This window comes from Elgaria multicarinata, chromosome 8 (genome assembly GCF_023053635.1).
Source record: "Elgaria multicarinata webbii isolate HBS135686 ecotype San Diego chromosome 8, rElgMul1.1.pri, whole genome shotgun sequence".
In the NCBI taxonomy this organism is placed as follows: domain Eukaryota; kingdom Metazoa; phylum Chordata; class Lepidosauria; order Squamata; family Anguidae; genus Elgaria; species Elgaria multicarinata.
In genome coordinates, this window is record NC_086178.1 from 4,165,086 (window position 1) to 4,193,063 (window position 27,978).

General features: G+C 47.8%; 1 protein-coding gene across 4 annotated transcripts in view; it reads left to right on the top strand.

The window, feature by feature from the left end:
- Positions 1 to 3,458: 3,458 nt before the first annotated feature.
- MASP1 (MBL associated serine protease 1) overlaps positions 3,459 to 27,978 on the top strand; it is a 130,966-nt gene continuing 106,446 nt past the window's right edge. For 3 of the 4 annotated variants that reach the window (XM_063131773.1, XM_063131771.1, XM_063131774.1), the window contains exons 1-2: positions 3,650 to 3,854; positions 19,777 to 20,002. In XM_063131773.1, the coding sequence (XP_062987843.1) occupies positions 3,850 to 3,854; positions 19,777 to 20,002 (231 nt within the window). In that variant the 5' untranslated portion in view covers positions 3,650 to 3,849. Of the gene's footprint in view, positions 3,548 to 3,649; positions 3,855 to 19,776; positions 20,003 to 27,978 lie in introns of those variants that run through there. The other variant, XM_063131772.1, reaches the window with a different exon arrangement.

A 27,978-nucleotide genomic window follows, 5' to 3' on the forward strand; every position in this document is an offset into this window, starting at 1 on the left:
CAGGGGTCTGGAAACAAAGCCCTCTGAAGAGAGACTGAAAGAACTGGGCATGTTTAGCCTGGAGAAGAGAAGATGGAGGGGAGTCATGAGAGCACTCTTCAAATACTTAAAAGGTTGTCACACAGAGGAGGGCCGGGATCTCTTCTCGATCCTCCCAGAGTGCAGGACACGGAATAACGGGCTCAAGTTAAAGGAAGCCAGATTCCAGCTGGACATCAGGAAAAACTTCCTGACTGTTAGAGCAGTACGACAATGGAATCAGTGACCTAGGGAGGTTGTGGGCTCTCCCACACTAGAGGCCTTCAAGAGGCAGCTGGACAACCCTCTGTCAGGGATGCCTTAGGGTGGAGTCCTGCATTGAGCAGGGGGTTGGACTCGATGGCCTTGTAGGCCCCTTCCAACTCTGCTATTCTATGATCCTATGATTCTACAAGATGCCACCACAACCACCATCCCACACGATATATTTTTTTTATTTCAGCACTGATGACAGGATCATCCCTTACTATTGTTTTTCCCTTACTGAATTTTCCCCCTGCCTTTTTGCCTCTTGCAAGATGGCTGTCATGGTCCTCCTCTTCCTCTCCACTCCATCCTCACAACAAGAACAACAGCAACAACTTCTTTCTTACCCGCCTCTTCACTTGGATCGAGACGGGGAACGACTGTGAATACAAAACACATTAAAAACTGATTAAAAACATAGTATAAACATCCTTAAAACATCCTAAAAGCATTCTAAAAATTCCACTGGATAGGCCTGCCGGAATAGATCAGTCTTTATTGCTTTTTTAAATGCTAAAAGACTGTCAAATTGACGAATCTCCTCCGGCAGGCCATTCCACAGTCTGGGAGCAGCAGAAGAGACGGTCCTCTGGGTAATACCCGTCAGCCTAGTTTTGGTTGACTGAAGTAGATTCTTCCCAGAGGACCTGAGTGTGCGGGGCGGATTGTATGGGGGAAGGCGATCCCGCAGGTAGCCTAGACCCAAACCATGTAGGGCTTTAAAGGTAATAACCATTAACCAACACTTTATACTTCGCCCGGAAACTAATTGGCAGCCAGTGAAGAGATTTAAAACTGGTGTAATGTAACAACCCTTCTGTCAGGGACAGTAGATTAGGCTGAGAGGCAGTGACTGGCCCAAAGTCAACCCATGAGCTTCATGGCTGAGTGAGGACTGAAACCCAGGTCTCCTGAGTCGCAGTCCAACACTCTGCTAGAACACACTGGATCTCCACTACACCAGAGAGCAACTGGCAAGCCTAGAACATGTGGCTCTGCCCTCCCAACACCTTGCCGCTCTTCCTTCCCCAGCATTTTCCACCTGAGGCAGCCGCCTCACTCTGCCTTATGACAGGGCCGGTCCCAGAGAACTACCAGTTCTCACAAGCAGATGTTTGAAGGACCATCACTCCATGACAAAGTGTTTGCGTACAGGTCAAGGGATCTCTCGTTCAACTTATTCCTCTGTCCGCCTCTGTCCTGGTCCAAGGCTTTGATGTTTCCCAGTGAGGTTTTGCACCCGGGCTCAGCTCACAAGTAAAACTTCCATCAAAGTCTTCAATTATGCTTTAATTAAAAATTGGTGGGAGTTTTTGGAGCCATGTGCAAGTGCCTCAGGGGGCAGACCTGGCCCACAAACTGCCATCCTTGAAATAAGGATTCAGGCCTGGTTTTGGAACGGAAACTGCCTTGGTCGCCCTGTGGGATGACCTCTGCTGGGAGAGGGACAGGGGGAGTGTGACCCTGTTGGTTCTCCTGGACCTCTCAGCGGCCTTCGATACCATCGACCATGGTATCCTCCTGGATAGGTTGTCTGAGCTGGGAGTGGGAGGTCCTGCGTTGCAGTGGTTCCGCTCCTACTTGGATGGCCGATTCCAGAAGGTGGTGCTGGGGGATTATTGCTCTGTGCCGTGGCTCCTAAGCCATGGGGTTCCACAGGGCTCTATCTTATCCCCTATGCTGTTTAACATTTACATGAAGCCGCTGGGGGAGGTTATCCGGAGATGTGGACTGAGGTGTCACCAATATGCGGATGATACCCAGCTCTACCTTTCCTTTTCATCAAACCCAGTTGAGGCACTGGCTGTTCTGAACCAGTGCCTGGGCACAGTAATGGACTGGATGAGGGCTAATAAACTGAGACTCAATCCAGACGGAGGTACTGTTAGCGGGTGGTTCATCTGTCTGGCGAGGTGATGTTTGCCCTGTTCTGCACGGGGTTGCACTCTCCCTAAAGGATCGGGTCTGTAGTTTGGGAGTGCTCTTGGATCCAGAACTGTCACTTGAGGCGCAGGTGAACTCAGTGGCAAAGAGCACCTTTTATCAGCTTAGGCTGATATACCAACTGTGCCCTTATCTGGACAGAGATAGCCTAGCTACAGTTATCCATGCTCTGATAACCTCTCGTTTGGATTACTGCAATGTGTTATAAGTGGGGCTGCCTTTGAAAACAGTCCGGAAACTTCAACTGGTACAAAACAAGGCAGCCCGGTTACTAACAGGGACTGGCCGACGAGATCACATCACGCCAGTCCTTTTCCAGTTTCATTGGCTGCCAGCCCAGGTCCAGGCCCGATTCAAAGTGCTGGTATTTACATTCAAAGCTCTAAATGGCTTGGGGCCAGGCTATCTGAAGGAACGCCTCCTCCCATATGTGCCTGCCAAAGGTGTACCCTAAGGTCATCCTCAGGGGCTCCTTCTCTGCGAGCCCCTGCCAAAGGAAGTGAGGCAGGTGGCTACCAGGAGGAGGGCCTTCTCTGCTGTGGCATCCCGGCTGTGGAATGAGCTCCCTAAGGAGGTTCGCTTGGCACCTACATTGTATGCTTTTAGATGCCAGGTGAAGACCTTTTTATTCTCCCAGCATTTTAACAGTCTATAAATAAATTTTAACTTGGTGTTTTAAAGTTGTAATTTTGCATTGATATTTATACTTTGAATGTTTTTAATTTTTGTGAACCGCCCAGAGAGCTCCAGCTATTGGGCGGTGTAGAAATGTAATAAATAAATAAAGGAAGGAAGGAAGGAAGGAAGAAAGGACCTCCAACACACCGTATATCCACTCTGCTCTGCCAGGATTCTGTGGTCCTCTCTGTAAATTGTTCTTGGTTGAGTGAAGTCACTGGCATTTACAGACTCCTAGGGAGAGGAGAGAGGTGGGGGGAAAAGAGTTAGGGTATGTATTAGACCCATATCTGACCCCCTTCGAAATGGCAACACACACATTTTTAAAGTAAACGTTCTCCGGGGGCCTCCATCCATCCTTAAATACTGTACAAATTCTGGGCAGGTTTCTAATGAAGTCGTCCCTTTTGCAAGAGTTCCTAATGCCCTCCTGAGAAGCAAATGCAATATTGTTTTGAAGCCATCTGGCAAAGCAGCAGCAGGGAGTGGGTTCTTCTGACAGCGCACCACCGTGCCGCTTTAGGGAGACCAATTCCTAACTTGCACTTCTTCGTGGCGTTTGCTGCAGTGATTGAGACACCCTCATTACAAGGAGCCCTGGGACTGCTGGAACAAGGAAGACAGATCTCTCTCCCGGCAGGTTTGTTTGTGTGTCAAGGGTGTGTGTGTGTGTGTGTGTGTGTGTGTGTGTGTGTGTGTGTGTGTGTGTAGGGGGGGTGACCATTGCAGGGAGAGAAGAAGGCGTGACCAGCATGGGGAATGCCAGAGAATCCCAGACGCACACACACATTCTCTCTCTCTTTCTCTCTCTTTCTCACACACAAATCTCTGAAGAAAGATAAGCCAAACAGCTGAACTCCTGGGACAACACACTTTGACAGCAACAAACCTCTCTCTACACGGATCAGCACACCAAAAGCAGTGGAGCCCGCAGGAGGAGAAATGAGGTGAGTTGTTGTTTTGGTATGAAACCTTGGCAAGGACATGCCCCACTACCCCTTATGACATATTTGTGGAGGGGAAGATAGAAGATTCTTGGTTCTTTTTCTCTCTCTCTTTTTTTTTTTTAAAGGGAGGGTAGATCCCGGCATTTGCTAGTTCTGTGATTTCTTGGCCGTGCTTTCAGAAGTGATATTGCGTGATGCCTTTTTGCGAGACACGCGCCACTTGGGAATGGCGTTTGTGTAGGTGCTCGCAAGGGGAGGAGAAAGGCACTTTTAAACCGAAATGTGGTTCTTCTGACTGGGGCAGAAGGCGAGTTTTTCATCAGATGTTAAGACATCCCCGTTCAAAGGCAAGGGAATGGAACGAAAGAGAGAAACGAATTTCTCACTTCCAAAAACAGCCTCCTGTTTGGAAGGCCATTGCAAACACCGATTTGCATCTCTCGGTGTTCTGCGGACGCGTGCCAGAGGCGAGCGAGAGGCACCAAGTCAGAAAAATACTGACACTTGCCAAAATCTGATTTGGGGGTGCTCCTCACTCCTGACACCCCCATGCACACGCCTAGTGTTAAAGTGACACTGAATTTTAAAGGGGGGGATGGAAGTTTTAAAATAGACAAAGCCCTCCTTGGGAAACAGTCAACCCTAAAAAGGGCTTCCTATTTCCTTTTTTTAAATAATAATAATAATAGTATTGATTTTCCGAAACAAAATCAACCAAAAAAAATGGGTAAAAACGAAAGTAAATGAATACAAAGAATAAAAAGAAATACATTGAATTTAAATCAACTTATTTAAGGGGGGGGGGGTACATTTAACCTCTATTCGTATTTTTCACATTGCTTTGCAGACCAAAATATATGTGGTTCCTTATTTCCAACATCCAATTTAAGGCATGTTCAAGCTGTACCCCCAAGTTTGTGGGTTGATTCCTATGAAACTTTTAGGATGGACAAAATTGGGGGAGTGCCTGGAAAGCTAAGGAATGTCAGTCCAGCAAAATCCAGGGCCCTAGAGCCTTGGGGGCGGGGAGAAGGCTATCAATGGCTACTAGCCTCCTGGAGGAGAAGGCCATCTAGGGCTGCTAGACTCTTGGAGGAGGAGGCTATCAATAGCTACTAGCCCTGATGGTTATGTGCTACATCCAGTATCTGAGGCAGTAAGCCTGTGTGCACGAATTGCTGGGGAACATGGGTGGGAAGGTGCTGTTGCACCATGTCCTGCTTTGTTGGCCCCTGGTCAACAGCTGGTTGGCCACTGTGTGAACAGAGTGCTGGACTAGATGGACCCTTGGTCTGATCCAACATAGCACTTTTTATGTTCCTAAAGACCATCTACAGCAGTCTTCCCCAACCTGGTGCTCTCCAGACGTGTTAGATCACAACTGCCAGATTCCCACATCTGGTTGGGAAAGGCTGACCGAGAAAATGGCAAGTGATGGAGGCCATAGCAAGTACCTTGGCCAGCGTCCTTTTCACCACAGCGTCCTTTCTTACTTCTTATATTTGGAAACCTTTTATAGTCAGGGGACAACTTGACGGGCATGTAGATAGTTACAGGTGCTCATTTTATCATTTTGAATGCCTACATTCAGGCCTAATCCACACTTAGGGGGGATCCACACGTCGCTCCCAGAGCGCTTCTATGCGACCCCAGAGCACCCCGAAAACGATAGTCTGACTTCCCTGTAAAAGAAACGAGGAAGAGCCGTCCATGCCGACGACGACGACGAGGAGAGCTCTCCGCCGGAGAGGAGAGCTCGGCAAAAGAAGGCGGGGTGAAGAGCGGAAGAATTTTGCACCATGAAAGCGTTATATAAAAGGCAGGAGCCACACAACCGCTTTATAGTGATAACTGAAGTGCACTGACAACTGTTGGGGCCCATTGACACAGACCATAGACCACTTTCATACCACTATATCCTGCTTTGTGTGGCTCCTGCCTTTTATATACCGTTTTCATACCACTTTCATAGTGCAACATCCTGCTTGGTGTAGATTAGGCCATAATATCCCCTTTCTGCAACAAATTGGTGCTTATTCCTGAGTAAAGATGTTTAGCATCTAGGCAGCAGAAGCAAACTCAGTTTTTATTCCTATAGTTACGATGAAGCTACGCTTTAAATATGTTTAAAATGTGAAACTGCACATGCTCAGAGGTCTTTTTTTTAAAAATCAGAGTTAGCAAACAGGTTTTTCCTTTGCATCTAACTTATTGCAAATGTAGAAGTAGTTGTAAAGCAGGGAATGGCTGCAGCAGAAGTGGGAGAGAAATGTTCCTTGTGTGTTTCACAAATTAAGTAATACACATGGCTATCCAAACACATACACACACGTTGACCCTGTTCAGATGACACAGTAAACCATGGTGGTTAGGCATTTTGAGCTAAACATTATGGCTTAGTGTGTCTGTTCTAACCATGGTGGCTACATAAGCACGGTTTAAACACACTCACTAACCATTCACTGCAAAAGGAATGACTTAGCCTAACCATGAGTTAGGCCAAAGGTAAACCTAAGGTTTATCCCAGGATTGTCCTGGGGTCAAACCTGTTCATCTAAGTGCCACACAAGGCACCTAGCGCTCAGGCAGGGATGAACCCAGGATTATCCTGGGATAAACCTTAGGTCTAGCAACGGACTTAGTGTGTTGTCTGAACAGGCCCTTACACACACACACATACACGCTGAAGTCCAAGGTCTGAAATAACCTAGCTGTACCATGAAGGGTTGTGTTAACAGAGTAACAAAATCTCCAGTTGCACACTAGTCCTCTCCAAAGGAAGGTTGCAAGGTCTGAGGTTTCACAGAGTTCTTCTTCTGGGAAAGATTCTTTTGTGCCAATAGAGCAGTTAGCACAGAAAATGGCCAAGCAATGCCTGATCTGACACTGATTCCAATCCCAGGAAAAGGGCAGTGAAGGCAGGAAAGCAGAGGGCAGATGATGTAACCAATAAATAATAATTTTTGAACTGTACTGTTTGATTGGCAATATTAACGCTGCGGCTAGGTCTTTTCACACAATATTTATTTCCATTTGGAACTAGGATTCCCAACATTTTACAGACCTGCTGAATTTTTGCCTGTTATACAGTTATGCAGTTTTAAAGGCACAAAGCAACTGTCCATTAAAAAGGGGGGGGGGAATCTGGGGAAAGGAACCTGCCTAAACCTACATACACCAGTTGCTGGGGAACATGGGTGGGAGAGTGCTCTTGCACTCATGCCCTGCTTTGTGGGTCCCTGGTCGACAGCTGGTTTACCACTGTGTGAACGGAACACTGGACTGCATGGACCCTTGGTCTGATCCAGCATCAGGGCTCTTCTTGTAGTATTATATCTTATACTGAATTAGACCGCTGTTCCATGTAGCCCCGTATCGTCAACCCTCTCCAGTGTTTTAGGCAGAATTCTTTCTTAACCCCTGAAATCTAGGACCTTCTGCATGCAAAGCCAGGGGGTCTCTTCCCAGTGAGCTATCAACCCCACCCTGTAATCGCAACCCACCCCAACGTAAAAACAAGTGACAATATGCTTAAAACTCATTTGTATTTAATATTGACACGGAATTTAATATTGACATGGAATTAGTACGTAGGGAGCATCCAACGTTTCCAATAAGTTGATCTACTTTTATTTTATTTGGATTCCACAATTTTTGATTGGCTTCAGCAGAACACTGTTGTTTCCACAGTAGCCAGTGAGACTTGGCTTTCTGGCTTTGTGCTGCACAATACCTGCTGTCCAAGAGGGTTAAAGGGGAAGGCTGGTGACATGGGTGGGTGGGTGGGGGTGTTCTCAGCACAAGACGCAGCCTGGCACCCCTTGGAGAGAGGCTCTCTCTGCCTTCCTGCATTTCTGGTGACCTTTTAAAATATGTTACTGGAGTTGGGGGGCCATATGAAAAGGAGGACAGGGCTCCTGTTTCTTTAACGGTTGTTAAAGAAGAGGGAATTTCAGCCAGTGTCATTTGTATGCATGCAGCACCTGGGGAAATTCCCTCTTCATCACAACACTTCAAGCTGCAGGAGCTATACTAGACTGACTAGATACAAAAGAGGGCAGGGCTCCTGTAGCTTTACGTGTTGTAATGAAAAGGGTATTTCAGCAGGTGCTGCATGCATACAAATGACACCAGCTGAAATTCCCTCTTCATCACAACCGTTAAAGATACAGGAGCCCTGTCCTCCTTTCCATAGGGTCACCCTAGTCATGCAGCACCTGGTGAAATTCCCTCTTCATCACAACAGTTAAAGATGCAGGAGCCTTGCCCTCTTTTGTATCTGGTCTCTTGTATAGCTCCTGCAGCTTTAACTGCTGTGATGGAGAGGGAATTTCACCAGGTGCTACATGCATACAAATGACACCAGCTGAAATTCCCTCTTCATCACAACCGTTAAAGATGCAGGATCCTTTTCACATGGTCAGCCTATACTGGAATATAATGGTTTCCCTGCTGGTTGCCAAATGTATGGCTGCCCTGGCTATCACACATAACGGGGCCTTCTCAGTGGTGGCAAGCCAGCTATGAAACTCCCTTCCAGTAGAGGTTCAGCAATCCCCACACACTGCTGTCATTTAGGCACCTCTTAAAATCATATTCATTTGGTATAAGCTTTGGGGATAAAGACGAGTGGTCCTTATGTTTCTCTGTTGATTGTGCTGGTGGTTTTACGGTATATTCCTATATATTTGTGACTTGACAGTTAGGACTTTTAATGGTGTTGGTGTTGGTGTGTTGTGTTGATATAGGTTGGTATCTACACAGGGCTCTTTGTGAGGAAGGGTGGGATATAAATCAAATACATAAGTAAATAAATAAATCAAGTTAACCTAGTGGCTGTATTTGTGGAAAAATCATACTAGCTATCAAATAAGGATAGTTTATTTCCTACTTTGTAAATAGGATTTAGTTACAACTGCCTGTTTTGGTTATATAGAGCTCCATCACACCAGTGTTTATTGCACTGTCGTCCTGCCTTGTTTATTGTTTTGCTCCGCGACACTCATACAATGTTGTCTCTGTCCTGCAGTTGTCTTGACTCTTCTCCTCCTTTTTCTGTCTTTTTCTAGAGCGGGGAAAGTGTGATTTATTTTCTCCACGTGAAATAAATGCACCCTTCCACCCTTGTGTATTGCTATCCTCATTATTATTATTATTTATTTATATAGCACCATCAATGTACATGGTGCTGTACAGAGTAATGCTATGTTGCTTTTGTTGGGGGCGACCCTGAAACAAAAGAGGAGGGCGGGGCGGTTCTCCTCCAGCTTGCTGAGTCTGTGGGTCTAACGAACAGACTTGTGCTGAGCTGGTCGAACGGACTGTGCTGCTCCAAACCCACCCTCATTGGTAAAACCCTAGACAACAAAACCAGAGTGAGGGGGGAAGGCAACCACGTCCATCACCCAACAAGAACCAATGATTTGGAGGGGGGAGAGAAGGAGGGGAGTGGGGCTGTCACAATACCAAGGCCACAGCTAGACCGAAGGTTTATCCTGGGATCCTCCAGGGTTCGCCCCTGCCTGAGCACTGGATCCCCTGTGTGTCACCTAGATGAACAGGTTTGACCCCTGGACGATCCAGGGATAAACCTTAGGTCTAGCTATGGCCTTGGTCTTGTCTGGTTCTAGGCTATAAATTGCTTGGTGGGAGCTGATTTTTCACTTGGCCTTTGAAAAATGTACAAACACCAGAATCCCATACATTGTCTACTCATGGGTTGGGTCACTGAGTTCAACAAGACTTAGGAGTATAGGACACTGCCTTAGGTCGAGTCAGAGCATTGCTCCATCTAGTTGTCTTCTCTACACTGACCGGCAGGGCATCTCCAAGGTTTCGGGGGGGTGGGATTCCTAGCCCTACCTGGAGATGCTGGGATTTGAATTTTGGGGTGAATTTTCTCCAACAGAGGAAAGAAAGGACTTTAAAGTGTTAAAGTGCTTGGCAGATTGTCTCTGGAGGTGTTCAAACCAGAGCCTGGCAGTTTTGGCCTACGTGCAAGACCTGGAGTAGAGACAATTGGTTAATTGAACTAAAAGAAAAAAGTATTTAAGTTGTCATTTTGTGGTGATTGTTGTCACTGTTATCTTTGTACCGTTTGCTGCTGTTGGTGAAGTGTGCTGTATATATTGAACAAACTGAAAGTTTGTTTCAGTAAAGTTATTCTTACTGACAAAATCTGTGAGTATTGACTTTTCCTCAGTAAGCCTCTCAAGTCAGAAACTTAGTGAATCCAGCTTTCGCATGAGCTACGCACTCTGCAAAATATTCAATTCCACGTCACCTGCAACCTTTTGCATGCAGATCATAAGACAAGCCAGGCTGAATCAGATCAAAGATCTAACTAGACCAGCATTCCGTTCTCAGAATGTCCAACCAGATGCCTGTGGGAAACCCACAAATAGGACATGGGTGTCATGACACTCTCCAGCTCATGTTCTCCAGCAACTGCGCAGGATCTACGCTACTGCTTTATAAAAGTTTATAACAGCATTGTTAGAACAGTTCAGGCCTGGGGCGTGTTTCGCATACTGTTTTCAAACCGTTTTCGAACCGTTTTCAAAGTGTTCTCTCCTTCTTGGCATAGATGTGGCCCTCATCAACAGAGGCTTGCTGCCTCCGATACTGGAGATAGTTAATAGCCATCATGACTAGTAGCCATTGATATTGTAGCCTTTGCCTCCATCAATTTGTCTATCGGTCCGGAATCTCCCAATAATAATAATAACAACAACTATACTTAAGTTCTAGCATCACGAAAGAAGGAGAAACCTCTCTCACTTTCTCCACCCCGGCATTATTTTTATACACCTCTACCATGTCTGTCATTACTCACCATAGAATCATAGAATCATAGAATAGCAGAGTTGGAAGAGGCCTACAAGGCCATTGAGTCCAACCCCCTGTTCAATGCAGGAATCCCCCTTAAAGCATCCCTGACAGATGGTTGTCCAGCTGCCTCTTGAAGGCCTCTAGTATGGGAGAGTGTGGGAGAGCCCACAACCTCCCTAGCCATTTTTTTTAACAGTTAAAGGGCTATGTGCGCAGGAGCGCACCGTTGGAGCAGGTAAGATTTTTTTTAAAAAAATTAAGCTCCCCCTGCCCCTGATTCCCCCCAATGCCTGATGCCCCCCCGCCCGCTCGCTCACCCGTCCTCCACCCATGCCCGATGCGTTGTCCCCCGTCCTCCCCCCATGCCCATGCCCATGCCCGTGCCCATCCTTCTTCCCCCGCCCCATCCCCCATCCGCCATGCCCTTGCCCATGCCTGTTCTTCTTATGCTTCCCCCACCAAAAAAGGACAACGGTAAACCAGTTTGCGCAGTATTTGCATATGCAGATGTAGAAGTGCAGAAATAATAACTATAACTTAAATAGAAATGCCAGAAATCTCGCCATAGTGGAAAAGATTGTTTATTTTTATTTTTATTTATTACATTTCTGTACCGCCCAATAGCCAGAGCTCTCTGGGCGGTTCACAAAAAAATTATGTGACCTGGGTGTCTGGTAAGATGTCTTACCACGCTTTTTCTCTCCTGGGGTGGTGTCGGGTAATCCCATCCCTAAGGAGGGAGTGCGGGGTTTCTGGGCAGCCTGATGGGTCTCAGTGCCACCCGCACCCTCTTCCTGGTGGAAGGCGACCAAACTCTGGTTGCCTTCCACCAGGCACCATCTCCAAGTTGACCCCGGATTGGCCACAGAGCGATGGCAGATGGCAGAAGCACCGTATTGATGTCACTCCATTTGAAAAAGTCAGGGTAAATCCCCAACTTTCTCAAATTGCAGCATCATAGGGAAGTCCAGTGGTGGCTGCGAAGCTCTCCTTGCGTCATCTAACCAAGGCAACACAGATCCACAGCCACCATGGAGCTTTCCCCACGTATAGACAACCCCTTGCTCTGTCTCCTGACCAGGTGCTGAACGTTGACAGGCAACTTCATTGGACTTGATGGCCTTGTAGGCCCCTTCCAACTCTGCTATTCTATGATTCTATGACCTCTCCTTGTTCTCCCTTTTTATGATACTTTATCTTTAAATGGTACTTGAACTATATAGACCATCAGAAAGAGGACGTCTTCTGCTGGTTCTCCATAGGTCTGTCCTATGTAATGGGGAACACCTATTTCAGCTGGTGCCAGATTCTGCACATCACCTTCTGACTGGAGCATATTATTTAGACCAGAATTCCAGCATCTGCACCGATTAGTAATGGCCTTCCAGGTTCAGTTCAAGGTTCTGGTTATTCTGACCTATTACATCTACAACTGCCTGACCTATAAGGTCTAGAACAGCTTGGGCCCATGTACCTAAGAGACAGCCTCAAGCCAATGTTCCAACATGGCCTCTAAGATCAACTGAGCGCACCCTCTTCAGCTTAGAATCTATGCGCCAAGCTAGGGCGGCACACTGCCATTGTGTGAGAAGAAGAGGCGTTCTGGGTGGCCCCTCCTGAACAACAGAATTCTCCTGGAGAATCTCCAAAGCCTCAGTTGTCTAAGGACTCTTTTGAACATTTCTTGCAGCAGAACTGCCAATTCACAAGAGACTCCAATTTCCTCTTTCTGATGCAAAAAGAAAAAAAGAAAAAAAAGAAGACAATGTGGACATTTCCCCCATGGAGAAGTGCATGAGTTCCAACCCGCACATCTGGAAGCCACACATGTCCCTGCAGAAGAGACAAGCAAATTCCCTTTTAGATGAGATAACATGCAATGAACAGCAAAAGAGATAGCCACGGATACGTCCCCTTTTCTGACGTGTCTTGTAATGGGCAAAACGATACAGTTTTTAAGGTTTATGCTTAAAATACCTTGAATGTACCCCTGAATAAATATGATAGTCACCTACAGTGGGCATTGGTTAATTAATAACAAAAGCAAAATGAATCCATCTACAAAATGTCATCATTCCTATACCAACCAAGAGCTTCAGCCATCGGGTGGTATAGAATTGCTGCAAATTTGGACACAATTATTATTATTTCAACAGACATACAACAAATCTCACCACAGTGTAGAAGATGACCTGGGTATCTTGTTCAGACTGCTGTCCAGGTGTTAACCATTGACGGGCAACAGTTTTGTGGTTCTTGAGTTTTAAACCAGAATTAGGCAGGATAGCCCTTCAAATAGAGGATGGTCCTTTGTACAAAGAGGGCACATGGCCACCCCGCCAGATCTGTTTTTGTGTAATTTGTAAAATGGCCATTACATTTTAACACCGGGCTGGTTCTCTTAGGGCGTTCCTAGACGAGGCCTTAGTGCGCCTTGAGAGCTAGTTTCCCTGCTGTGCTTCCACATGACGCACAGGGGAATCCGGCTCCAGGCCGCACTGAAGCCTCCTCTAACGCGCCATAAGCGAAGTCGCTTATGGCGCACCTTTTCCCCAGCCCCGGCCTGAGGCGGGGGCTGGGGAACGTCTAGCTACTTCCGTGGCTTTTTGCGGCTACTCGCTCGCGAGTAGCCGCAAAAAGCCGCGGACTGGCCACAGTGCTGAGCGCTGTGCCCATCGGCCGGGGGAGATCCCGGTAGGGAGAAGGGGAGACGACACAGGACAGACACACACACACGCAGGGAGAAGGAGAGACGACACAGCACAGACACACACACACGGAGGGAGAAGGAGAGACGACACAGCACAGACAGACACACACACACACACACACGGAGGGAGAAGGAGAGACGACACAGCACAGACACACACACACACGGAGGGAGAAGGAGAGACGACACAGGAGCAGATGGGGGGGTTAACTAAAAAAAAACCCTTACCTTCTCCGCAGTCTTCGGGCCGCACGTGACCCCTTTAAACTTAAAAAAAAAAATGGCGGACCCTGCAAGGATCCGACGTCCCTGAGCGTCCTGCGTCTGGAAGCCCGGGTGGTGCACGCTAACATCAGCGCGCTGCCGCCCCGCCTCCCTGCCGGCTTATCCTGGCAGATCTAGCAAAGCCCCCAGTGTGTGGCAAACCTCTTTTACTGTCTGAGGTGTTTAGATCAGAATACTAGAAATAATATTTATGTGTTTAATAGATTAATATACTATAAGACAATGCCATATACAATTAAATGTTATATGTTCTAGAAATAATATTCATGGGGAAAACAAGTTATTATGTTACTATATTTGGGCATATAATGTAACCCGGGGGGTTACATTTTAGAAGGCTTTTAAATGTTATCTCCAGTATGTTGTAGCTTTTGAAATGGTATTGAAAGAGAGAGAGAGAGAGAGACAGAGGCCATTGCTAGATGAGGCGTTAGCCTGGTGTGAAGCCCAGGCTCCCTCCTGTGCATCCAGATGACGCACAGGGGATCCTGGGGTCAGGCCGGGGTAAGGCCTCCCTTAACCTGGGATAACCAGATGCAGTTATGGCCCGGCTTTTCCGCAGCCCCGGGCTGAGGCCGGGGCTGCGGAAAGTCTAGCAGGGTCAGTGGGTTTTCCCGGCTGCTCGCTTACTCGCAAGTAGCCGGGAGAAGTCACGGACTGGGCACAGCGCTCATAGGAGCGCTGTGCCCATCGGGCCGGGGAGAATCACCGGGGGGGGGAGTTGGGGCCGGGGGAAAGACCAGACCCGGCAGGAGAGGGGGGGAGAAGAACGGGGACGGGCATTGGGGATGGGGACAGGGCCTGGCGAGCGGGGATGGGCATCGGGGATGGGGGAGAAGGAGGACGGGGATAGGGCCTGGCGGACGGGGGTCGGGCATGATGAGCGGGGACAGGGACGGGCATGGCGAGCAGGGGGAGGACAGGTGAGCGAGCAGGCAGGGGAGGCATCAGGCATTGTGGGGGGAAATCAGGGGCAGGGGGAGCGGGGAACTATTTTTTTAAAAAAAACCTACCTGGTGAGGCGGTGTGCTCCTGCGCACATGGCCCTTTAAGTGTAAAAAAAAATGCTGGACGTGACGGGGCTTTCCCTTACCCCGTCACGTGTTATGTCTGGAAAAGGGCGACAGCGCGCGCTAGATGTAGCGCGTCGTCCCCCCTACTCCCCACCGGATTATGTGGTAGGTCTAGCAAGGCCCAGAGACAGACAGACAGAGAGAGAGAGAGAGAGAGAGAGAAAGAGAGAGAGAGAGAGGCCTTAGATAGACCTACCTTTTACCATGCGACGGAGGAGGGAAGCTCCCATGATGTGATTATCGCGAGATCCCTCCTCCGTTTACACATGAGGCGTGAGGACCTCAGGAGGGGAAGCATCGCGCCCGCCATTTTTTTAATTTTTAAAGTGACCAGAGCGCACGAACGCTTGTGTGCAAAAGGTAAGTCTTTTTTTATTAAAAATTAATTAAATTCCCGCTCCCCCCACCCTACTCCTGAGGAGCGCTGCGCCCTGTGTGCAGCTCCCAGCTCCGCTCGTGTAATCGCACGGAGCCAGGTCAAACCATGGCAACGAGCCCCACGTTCCACAGTCTCGGGCTCAGCCCAGGACCGCAGAAAAACCGGGGCCAAAGTGGAGGGCAAGATCCCAGGATAAAGCCCGTCTAGCTAAGGCAAGAGAGAGAGAGAGAGAGAGAGAGAGAGAGAGAGAGAGACGAAAGCGAAAGCGAAAGCGAAAAAGGAAGGAAGGAAGGAAGGAAAAGAAAGAAAGGATAAAGGGAGGAATGAAAGAAAGAAGGAAGGGAAGAAAGAAAGAAAGAAAGAAAGAAAGAAAGAGAGAGAGAGAGGGGGGGGCAAAAGCGAAAAAGGAAGGAAGGGAAAGAAAGAAAGGATAAAGGGAGGAATGAAAGAAGGAAGGGAAGGGAAGGGAAGGGAAGGGAAGGGAAGGGAAGGGAAGGGAAGGGAAGGGAAGGGAAGGGAAGAAAGAAAGAAAGAAAGAAAGAAAGAAAGAAAGAAAGAAAGAAAGAAAGAAAGAGAGAGACGAAAGAGAAAGAGAAAGAGAAAAAGAAAAAGGAAGGAAGGAAGAGAAAGAAAGAAAGGATAAAGGGAGGAATGAAAGAAAGTAGGAAGGGAAAGAGAGAGAGAGAGAGAGAGAGAGAGAGAGAGAGAGGGAGAGAGAGAGAGAGAGAGATGTTAGCCATCCATATTCTGAGCAGATTTTTCCCTTGGCATATTGCTTCTGTGGTTGGGGGGGACTCTCAAAGGCTGCTTGCTACAAACCTCAACTCATATGGAGGAAGAAGGGGCCAAACCTTCCCATTCCGGCTCATTAACTGTCCCTGTTTTGAACTGACCGCCAGATCAGCCAATTAAAATCACATTCATATGTACCCTACGTTAGCCCATCAGTTTATAAGACCAAACCCCAAAGTCCTTGCAATAAATTCCTCTGACAAGCACGTCACCCTCTTGCAGGCCCCAAACCTTCAGCCACTTGGCTGCGTGACTCTGTTTCAGGTCCCACAAATCCCCACAAACATGAAATCTCTCCAGGTTTTTTTTTTTTTTTTTATCCTTATGCATTGATTGACTTCCATTTAGCATCCGCCCAAGCCACAAGCCCTCAAGGCAGGTAAAACTCTTCATACATGCAAACCCTTACGGCAGAAACCAAGCAGGGGATCTGTGAGCCTTCAGAGCTGCTTGGACTCCAACTCCAATCAGCCCCAGCCAATGCCAATAAGCAGGAATAATGGGAGTTGTGGTCCACCATCATGTGGAGGGCCTCAGATTCTGTACTCCTGACATAAAGGATGACTTTCACATTACCACATAAATATATCGTTATACAACTCCTGATACTTGTTAGTCTCGATGAATATAATTTGAAAGCACATGAGCATCAGCCGTAAATAACATATTTCCCCCCCAAAACAAAATTAATAGGAGCAATGACTTCCAACCACAATGGAGCCACCACAGAGCGTGCCAACATCATGTGCCTCCATGAGGCACTATTACATCACCAACGTATAGCAATTTCCCCCCAGAAATATCCATATTTGGTTTTCCTGGGATTGAACGCTGATCAAATTTGCAGATGACACAAAATTGGGTGGGATAGCTAATACCCTGGAAGACAGAAAGAAACTTCAACGTGATCTCGATAGGCTGGAGCGCTGGGCTGAAAACAACAGGATGAAATTTAATAGGGATAAATGCCAAGTTCTACATCTAGGAAATAGAAACCAAAGGCACAGTTACAAGATGGGGGATACTTGGCTCAGCAATACTACAAACGAGAAGGATCTTGGAATTGTTGTAGATCACAAGCTGAATATGAGCCAACAGTGCGAAGTGGCTGCAAGAAAGGCAAATGCTATTTTGGGCTGCATTAATAGAAGTATAGAACTGGAAACAAAGTATGAAGAGAGACTGAAAGAACTGGGCAGGTTTAGCCTGGAGAAGAGAAGGCTGAGGGAAGACATGAGAGCACTCTTCAAATACTTAAAAGTAGGGGTGTGCACAGACCCCCTGCTCCGCTTCACTTGCAGATCCGCGATTTTCGGAGCGGGCCACTTCGCCCCGCCCCCGCTCCGCCCACTTCCGCTCCGCTCCGCTCGGAGCTCCGGATCTGGATCGGAGCTCCGTTTTTTCCCCCCCATAGGGTTGCATTGAAAGCTAAAAAATTATACAACTTTTTTTCTGTTTAAGTTAGAAACCTCATGTTTGGCACCATGACACCTCATGGGGGTATACACACGCGCGCCAAGTTTCAAGGCAATCCCATCATCCCCTGATTTTTGGGGAATTTTTGAAAATCGGGCACCCCATTCACACCCCTTTCCATAGCTCCGTCAATTTGCACGTTAGAAACCTCAAACTCGCCACCAGGGCAGCTTATCCATGTGTCCACATGGACGCCCAGACTCAAGGCAGTCCCATCATCCCCTGATTTTTGGGGAATTTTTGAAAATCGGGCACCCCATTCACACCCCTTTCCATAGCTCCGTCAATTTGCACGTTAGAAACCTCAAACTCGCCACCATGAAAGCTTATCCAGGGATACATACGCACGCCGAGACTCAAGGCAGTCCCATCATCCCCTGATTTTTAGGGAATTTATGAAAATCCAACACCCCTTTCCATAGCTCCGTCAATTCTGCACGTTAAAAAAAAACCTCAAACTCACCACCATGAAAGCTTATCCAGGGAAACATACGCACGCCGAGACTCAAGGCAGTCCCATCATCCCCTGTTTTTGGGCGGGGCTTAAACCTGCAAAATTTGGAACTTCCAAAACTCCAAGTGAGCGCAGGAAGGACTTCTCCCCTGAGTCAAAGCCACACACACACAACATCCCTGCGAGGTGGGCAGGGGAGGAGGGAGGGAAGGCAGGCAGGCATGCAGCTGGCATTTCTGGGGGCATAAGGAAGTGAGCCAAGGATAAGCCAGTAATGCATATAAAATGGAATAAATAAACAAATAAATAAACGAAGGAGGGGTGGAATTAAAAGCAGCATTGTTGCTGAATAAACAGCAAGAAGAACTTTTTTAAAAAGGCTATATCTGTCTTTTACCAGCAATAGGGGGACGTGCCCGGGGGAGAGGGAAGCAGCTGCCAGTTCAGCTCAAGAAAGCCATTGCTTCACCAACAGCTCTAAGAAGTAAACGCTCACTTCAACTCATAATAGGCATCGCTCCACCACTAAGAGAGAAGTAGAACGCTCACTTCGACTCATGATAGGCATTGCTCCACTGGGTTACTCTCTTTGGAAGGCTCTAATGGCCTTCCAGTACAGGAGAGAGTGGGGGCACGTCCACGATGAGATGCCCTAGGGGAGCTCATCCCCTTGCACCACATCTTTTCAGTTGTTCCCCAAAGTTAGGGTGGGTAGCAGTGCTCTCTTATTCTTGGCTTACTATATGATTTCAGGTTGTGTTTGTGCATTTGGTGGGGCTACTGTGTTAAAAAACACTGGGAAAAGTCCGTTCAGATTAAGAAAGAGAAGTTTCCCAGAATCCCAAGTTACCCGTTTTGCCTATGCCCTCTAACTTTGGGATCATGTGATCATGACCGGGAGCTGACTCTGCCCCTCAGCCCTTTGAAAAAGGTATTTTTCCCGCCAATTTTTTAAAAAATTCTAGCGCGCGACCCGCACCACGCAGAGAGGTGAGAGTAGTCTCAACATGACCCCCATCCATGACTCTCTGTGCACAAGAATTTTCAGAACGATAGCTTAAAAATCAACCCAGTTATCCCCGATTGTTTTCCTCAATGCAATCCTATGGGCGAAAACCTCCGTTTGACCCGCGCTGTCCATTTGTTTACCCGATTTTTTAAAAATTCTAGCACGCGACCCGCACGACGCAGAGAGGTGAGAGTAGTCTGAAAATGACCCCCATCCACGACTCTCTGAGCACAAGAATTTCCAGAACGATAGCTTCAAAAACAACCCAGTTATCCGCGATTATTTCCCGCAATGCAATCCTATGGGCGAAATGTTTTCAAGATGGCGATCGGAGCGCTCCGCCTGAACTAGGAGCTCCGAAAAATGGTCGCTTCTCTTCGCCTTGCTTCTAGGGGTCCGCGGTCCGCTTCTACTCCACCTCTGGGTAAGGCGGAGCAGGCCAATCCGCTACTGCTTCTCCTCTCCTAATCGGAGCGGAACACATGCCTACTTAAAAGGTTGTTACACAGAGGAGGGCCAGGATCTCTTCTCAATCCTCCCAGAGTGCAGGACACGGAATAACGGGCTCAAGATAAAGGAAGCCAGATTCCAGCTGGACATCAGGAAAAACTTCCTGACTGTTAGAGCAGTACAACAATGGAATCAGTTGCCTGGTGAGGTTGTGGGCTCTCCCACACCAGAGGCCTTCAAGAGGCAGCTGGACAACCATCTGTCAGGGATGCTTTAGGGTGGATTCCTGCATTGAGCAAGGGTTGGACTCGATGACCTTGTAGGCCCCTTCCAACTCTGCTATTCTATGATTCTATGATTCTATGAAGGCTGTGCTCTTCTTGACACATGCAGATGTGGAGGGGAGGAGAGGGGGTACACACAAAAATGGAGGCCTCACAGGGTCTGTGTGTGTCTTTCACAGGTTGATCTTGGTCTGGTCCTTTTGCGTCTTCCGCCTTGTCGAAGGAGATGCCATGGAGCTGACCGACATGTTTGGAGAGATTCATTCCCCCAACTTCCCAGATTCCTACCCCAGTGATTCGGAGGTGACCTGGAATATAACTGTGCCGGATGGGTTTCGAGTCAAGCTCTACTTCATGCATTTCGATCTTGAATCGTCCTATCTTTGTGAATACGACTTTGTGAAGGTGAGCAGCCTAGATCTTGTATAGGGATGGGGAATACGTTTATTTCAGGCTTCCTCAACCCAGCACGCTCCAGATAGGACATACTACAACTACCATAATCTGGCTTGGGATTGTGACAGATGTAGTCCAATCCCCCCTGGAGGGTGCTTCCTAGTTGGAGAAGGCTGCATTACTGCTTTACAATTTGGCTCTTCACTGCATTTCAGTCCTCCTTATTTTCGATTTAACTTGGAGAATGAATTAGAAGAAGCATTGTATCCAAGACAAGTGAAGTCCTCATTCCTCTCTGCTTGGCAATAGTGAGACCACACCTGGAGTATTGTGTTCAATTCTGGGCAACACATTTCCAGAAGGACAATTTAGAAGACATTCAGAGGAGGGCAAAAAAGATGACACGGGGACTTGAGGACATGCTCTATGAGAACAGACTGAAGGAACTTGGGAGGATCAGTATGGAGAAAAGAAGACTTTAGAAGAGACATGGGCCATAGCTAGACCTAAGGTTTATCCCAGGATTGTCCTGGGGTCAAACCTGTTCATCTAAGTGCCACACAGGGCATCCAGTGCTCAGGCAGGGACGAACCCGGGATGATCCTGGGATAAACCTTAGGTCTAGCTACGACCATGGTATCAGTGTTCATAAAAGGGTGCCACAGGAAAGACGATCAAGAACTATTTTCCATGACCACAGAAATTAGGACCCAAAATAATGAGTATAAGTTACAGCTGCATAGATTTTGATTAAATATAAGGAAATACTTCCTGATGGTAAGATCTGAACAGCAGTGGAACAGTCTACCTGTGGAAGTTGTGCATTCTCCATCCAAGGCAAATGTGGATTCACAAATTCGGGGAATTAGGTAAAAATATTATTCCGCCTAAGAGAGGACAATGGAATGAAAGGCACCTGATAATCCCCCAAACACAGACAGAACAGGTTTTACAAAATCCACACACCCTTAGGCTTGTAGTACCAACTCTACCTGGTAACGGTCATGATGACTTCGTGGAACCCCCACCTTCAGGGGCAGCAAGGCTGAAGCCAACAAGGCTCTTTGGATTTTCTTCTGCTCTAGAAGCAGGTGTGGGGTAGGGTGGCCACTTGCAGACTGCCCAAAAATGGGGATACGAAGCTGAGAAAAAGAGGAGGGAAAAGCACAGCCTGCTTTGCATGACATTTGCATATGCTGGTTTGTATGTATAGATGCAAATGCAGACATTATTGTTATAACATAAATGGAAATACAGGGCATCTCACCATAGTGTAGCGGACTATGACCAGGTCACCTGTGTAATGTAACTCTGGGCCTTGCTAGACCCTGCCGGATAAGCCGGCAGGGAGGCGGGGCGACGGCACGCTAACTTTAGCACGCGCCACCCCGCCTCCTAGACGGCCGACGCGCAGGGACTGCGGAAGCCCTGTAGCGTCTGTCTGCCATTTTTTTTGTTTTGTTAAAGGGGCCACGTGCGGCCCGAAGACTCCGGAGAAGGTAGGTGGTTTTTTAAAAAAATTAAGCCCCCCACCCGCTGCTGATCCCTCCCCATGGGCCCCTGCCTGCTCGCTCATCCTAACCCCATCCGCCATCCCCGATCCCGTCCCCGATCTTCGCACCCCCTCCCTTGGCAGCCCCATCCCGATCTTCGCCCCCCCTCCCTTGGCAGCCCTGTCCCGATCTTTGCCCCCCCTCCCTTGGCAGCCCCGTCCCGATCTTCGCCCCCCCTCCCTTGGCAGCCCCGTCCCGATCTTCGCCCCCTCCCTTGCCATCGCCGATGTCCGGCTTCCCCCCCCTCTCCTGGCGGGTCCAGCCCCATCTTTGCCCCCTCCCTTATTTATTTATTTATTTAAGGATTTTTATGCCACCATTCAGCCAAAAAAGGCTCTCACGGCGGCTTACAAAAGTATTTCTTGACAGTCCCTGCCCACAAGCTTACAATCTAAAAGACATGACACAAAAGGAAACGGGATTGGGAGGGAGGAGGAGGGGGGGGAATGGAAAGCAAATTCAGGCACCACAATCTTGCCATCGCCGATGTCTGGCTTCCCCCCCCCCCTCTCCTGGCGGGTCCGGCCTTCCCCCTGCCCCTCTCCCCCCCCCCCAGAATCCCTCCCCCCAGGCCGAGTAAGCGAGTAGCTGCAAAAAGCCACGGACCCTGCTAGACGTTCCGCAGCCCCGGCCTCAGGCCGGGGCTGCAGAAAAGGCGCGCCATAAGCGACTTTGCTTAAGGCGCGTTAGAGGAGGCTTCAGTGTGGCCTGGGCCCGGATTCCCCTGTGCGTCATCTGGACACACAGCAGGGAAACCGGGCCTCAAAGCGTGCTAACGCCTCGTCTAGCAAGGCCCTCCGTCTTTTGTCCGGATGCTGTTGGTGGCAACGTCAAGGCTTTTAGCTCTTCCTTCTGCGAGTTTTTTATCTTGAAACTAGCCATGGACTTACAGCACTTCAAATGCAGGATGCCTAAAAATAGAGGAGAGTCCTCTGGCAAGCTTTCAAAGAGAGGAGTGTCCTTTGTAAAAGAGAACAACACATGGCTACCATAGAGTGAGGGTCTGTGTTATCAGCCCTGTGGGAATTAACATGTTACATCTCTTCCTCCAGACCCTTCTCTCAGAGAGAGAGAGAGAGAGAGAGAGAGAGAAAGAGAGAGAGAGAGAGAGAGAGAGAGAGAGAGAGAGAGAGAGAGAGTCATATTTTAGGAACAGGGACCCTTTGCCCTGAACTGTAACCATCTCCTCGTTTAAAAGCTGGCTTTTATCATTTATAGTTCCTCTGCACATTTTGTTTGTTTAACTCCATTTCAAACACACGCCGTGTCGTCGCTCGGAGGCTCTCCTTGGGTTTCTGGGATAAGAGCCAAACATCACCCCCTCTCTCTGGCATATCATCCGCAGACATTGCGTTCTCATATCAACGTACACTTGCACAACATTGGTCGGAAGAATCATTGCTTCTGGTAATTTGAAATGCAAGTGGGTTGTTTCATAGCCAATATTAACTAAGGCCGTAGCTAGACCTAAGGTTTATCCCATGATTGTCCTGGGGTCAAACCTGTTCATCTAAGGCCGTAGCTAGACCTCAGGTTTATCCCAGGATCATCCCGGGTTCGTCCCTGCCTAAGTGCTGGATGCCCTGTGTGGCATTTAGATGAACGGGTTTGACCCCAGGACAATCCTGGGATAAACCTTAAGTCTAGCTATGGCCACAGAGACAGCAGGGGAAAGAGTAGAGGGAATCTTTAAAGGCAGTATACCTTTCCTTGGGCTGCAGCCCTTTCTTGTAGAGCAGAACTGGGGAGCGTTGAAGCTCTTGGTCTTAGGTGAAGAAGAAAAGAATACATACAGTACTTGCAAGCTGGAAAGTGTAGTATGTTCTGTGTTTCTGGTTTGAGAGAGAGAGAGCTAGCCGCCCTTTCCCCCCCTAACTTGAGGGGTTTTTTTGTGTGTGATCTTATCTGAAGATCTACTTGCTATGGGAACAAAAGAGGGTGATTTGGGATGATGGCTGTACTTGATGCAACCTGGAGTTCAGCAACAGGGCTACATTAGCATGTGTATGACGAGGTAAAACTCTTGCCATCCAGCATTCATATTCTGCTTAGTTTTACCCCTACCTTTGTCTCTGGGGAATGCATTTGAAGAAGTCTTTCAGGAAATGATTACTTGACCTAGGCCTTCTGTTGATGCTCTCAGTCTGTAGGTGGGGTTTTGAGTCACTTCAAAATGGAGTCAGTACTGCTCACAGAAGCTACCTTGTAACAAGGAGGACCGGGCTCCTGTATCTTTAACAGTTGCATAGAAAAGGGAATTTCAACAGGTGTCATTAGTATATATGAAGAACCTGGTGAAATTTCCTCTTCATCACACCAGTTAAAGCTGCAGGTGCCCTACCCTCTTTTAAAATGATCACTCTAGTATAGCTCCAGCACTTTAACTGTTGTTAAACAGGAGCCCTGTCCTCATTTTTATATGGTCACCGTAGCAAAGAGAATGACGACAGTCATGAGGCCGTGTCACTTTGGACCACCTTTGCTATCTCTTCCGCTACTTATTAACTTCCTCCGTGAAACCCCTCTTCCCCTTTTCCCTTTTCCCACCCAGCAAATGGGAACACAGAGACGGGCACACATCAGTGCCCTCCATCTCTGCACATACCACCAGGACCCAGTCAGGGCAGGCTGGCACAGAGTTGCTAATGTGTGATGCATTTCCTGGTGTGGACTTTGGCCCTCGCTCCTGCCTCTAGAATGTAAGAAATTGAAGAGCCCCACATTCTCCAAGCGAGAGGAGACAGGAAAGAGGGGCCATTCCACTGCCCCAGCAGAAAAGCTTGATTTTCCTCCTCTTTCCTTCCCATGTATTTTCCTTGTGTGTCGTATCTTTTTAGAATGCAAGCATGGGGGAAGGAACTTTGCTTCCTGGATATATGTGGAGTACTCTAGGAGCCCTTTTGACTGAGGAGCGGCTTAAAATACTTTAAATGAATGAACAAATAGAACAAATAGAATCATAGAATAGTTGAGTTGGAAGGGACCTCTAAGGCCATTGAGTCCAACCCCCCACTCAATGCAGGAATCCACCTTAAAGCATCCCAGACAGATGGCTGTCCAGCTGCCTCTTCTTGAAGGCCTCTAGGGTGGGAGAGCCCATGATCTCTGTAGATCATTGGTTCCATTGTCGTGCTGCTCTAACAGTCAGGAAGTTTTTCCTGATGTCCAGCCGCAATTAGGATATGCAGCTTTTGTGCTTATTTATTTATTTATTTAAATATTTCTTTCCCACCCTATATCGCTGAGATCTCCATGTCCTCTTTTTGTGGGTGATGCATTTTCCCTTCTTTCGGGGTGGTGTGTCAGAGGTCAGCATAATTGCCCCCCCCCCTTCTGCCAACAGCTTGTTTCCTGGGTGAAGTGATGGTGATGTTTCGTTATTGTTCAGCGTTCAGTCCTGTGAGTCCCAACCTGGAATGTAACGTGGCATGGGCCAATGAGAATTAAGCCACCGCACACAGAAAACTAGCACATCAGGATGAAGGGTTTCCAGTTGAGTGTGACATGCTAGTTTTCCATGAGAAGGGAATGTTTTCTATAGAGGACACTTCCATCCTGTGAGTCCCGACCTGGAATGTAACGTGGCATGGGCCAATGAGAATTAAGCCACCGCACACAGAAAACTAGCACATCAGGATGAAGGGTTTCCAGTTGAGTGTGACATGCTAGTTTTCCATGAGAAGGGAATGTTTTCTATAGAGGACACTTCCATCCTGTGAGTCCCGACCTGGAATGTAACGTGGCATGGGCCAATGAGAATTAAGCCACCGCACACAGAAAACTAGCACATCAGGATGAAGGGTTTCCAGTTGAGTGTGACATGCTAGTTTTCCATGAGAAGGGAATGTTTTCTATAGAGGACACTTCCATCCTGTGAGTCCCGACCTGGAATGTAACGTGGCATGGGCCAATGAGAATTAAGCCACCGCACACAGAAAACTAGCACATCAGGATGAAGGGTTTCCAGTTGAGTGTGACATGCTAGTTTTCCATGAGAAGGGAATGTTTTCTATAGAGGACACTTCCATCCTGTGAGTCCCGACCTGGAATGTAACGTGGCATGGGCCAATGAGAATTAAGCCACCGCACACAGAAAACTAGCACATCAGGATGAAGGGTTTCCAGTTGAGTGTGACATGCTAGTTTTCCATGAGAAGGGAATGTTTTCTATAGAGGACACTTCCATCCTGTGAGTCCTGACCTGCAGTGGTTCAGTTCAAATCAAGGCACAGATTTAGACCAAAACACAAATCAATCTTATGCATGTTGAGACGGGGTGGGGAGGAGTCCTACAACCTCCCACCTGGGAAATGTAGGGCGTTTTTCTCTCTAAACATTCATAGGATTGCACCCATGCCACCTCATCTGCTGTGTGCAAGATTCAACAAGCATGACTGTCCTTAGGTTCTTCTGCGAGAATGCACACTCAGGTTATCATCACAGATTAGTTGTGCTGCTTAAGTGATAAGACATCCTGAGTATGAATTCTTGCTTTGCAAATTTAAAGCACATTGGCCTTGTTCAGACTAGGGCCTTAGCTAGAAGGGGCTTTATCCCGGGGCGAGCCCGGGATGAGGGAGGGATGAGCCCTCCCTTGCCACGGGATCTTGCCCTCCACTTTAGGCCTGGTTTTTCCGCAGAGACCGCGGAACATGTGGCCGGGCGTCGCAGTTTATTTGTTTTTTAAAAAAAGGACTTACCTTTTGCTCACGAGCGCTCCTGTCTCTTTAAAAAAAATGGCGGGCGCGAGACCTCTCCCTCTGAGGTCGTCATGCGTCACGTATGTACAGAGGGGGAGATCTCGCGATAAAAATATCGCGGGATCTTCACCCCTCCATCGCGGTAGACAGGTAGGTCTAGCTGAGGTCTAGGTTAGAAGTGGACAACTTGCGGCCCACCTGCTGCTTTGACCTACAACTCCCAACAGCCCCTGCCCTTGTCTCTGCTGGCAAGGGCTGTTGGGAATTGTAGGCCAAAACACTGGAGGGCCACAAGTTGTTCACCTCTATGCAGATGTTTGTGTGATTCCACTCTCTGACCCCCTGCTGTTGAAAACAATTTAAAATGGCTGGAGGAGGGGTGTCATTGCATGAGTTGAGTTGCTTTGATTTCCTTTGAACTTCTGGCCTGGTTTCTCCTTTCTAACAGCTTTCTTGGCCTTCTTCCTTATTGTTCTTCTCTCTCTCTCTCTCTGGATCTTCTCCAAATATGAAGATCGGAGCCTAAGGAAAACATAACAACAAGACTTGTGGCACCTTAAAGGCAAACCAATTTATTTTGGTGTGAGCTTCCGTGGACTACAGACCACCAAAAAAACATGGCATAATAAATGTGTTAATCTTTAAGGTGCCACAATATTCTTTGTGATTTTTGCAGGGGTAGAGCAGTAAGGGGGAAAGCACAGGATAAAGCTATTATGGCTACTAGTCCTGATGGCTATGGGCTCATCTACACCAAACAGGATATTCCACTAAGAAAGCAGTATGAAAGCGCTATATATAGAATCATAGAATAGCAGAGTTGGAAGGGGCCTACAAGGCCATCGAGTCCAACCCCCTGCCCAATACAGGAATCCACCCTAAAGCATCCCTGACAGATGGTTGTCCAGCTGCCTCTTGAAGGCCTCCAGTGTGGGAGAGCCCACAACCTCCCTAGGGAACTGATTCCATTGTCGTGCTGCTCTAACAGTCAGAAAGTTTTTCCTGATGTCAAGCTGGAATCTGGCTTCCTTTAACTTGAGCCCGTTATTTCGTGTCCTGCACTCTGGGAGGATCGAGAAGAGATCCTGGCCCTCCTCTGTGTGACAACCTTTGAAGTATTTGAAGAGTGCTCTCATGTCTCCCCTCAATCTTCTCTTCTCCAGGCTAAACATGCCCAGTTCTTTCAGGCTCTCTTCGTAAGGCTTTGTTTCCAGACCCCTGATCATCCTGGTTGCCCTCCTCTGAACACGCTCCAGCTTGTCTGCGTCCTTCTTGAATTGTGGAGCCCAGAACTGGACGCAATACTCTAGATGAGGCCTAACCAGGGCCGAATAGAGAGGAACCAGGACCTCACATGATTTGGAAGCTATACTTCTATTACTGTATTTCTTCGATTCTAAGATGCCATCGATTGTAAGCCGCACACTAATTTCAGTACCACCAACAGAAAAAAGCTTTGATTCTAAGAAATAATAAACGCACCTGCGATTCTAAGATGCACCCCATTTTTAGAGATGTTTATATGGGGAAAAAATGTGTGCCTTAGAATTGAAGAAATATAGTAATGCAGCCCAAAATAGCATTTGCCTTTCTGCTTATATACACTACTTATGTACTGCTATATATGTAGAAGTATATAAGTAGTGGTATACGGTATGTGTCAATGGGCCCCAACAGTTGTCAGTGCACTTCAATCCCACTATAAAGCAGCAGTGTGGCTCCTGCATTTTAT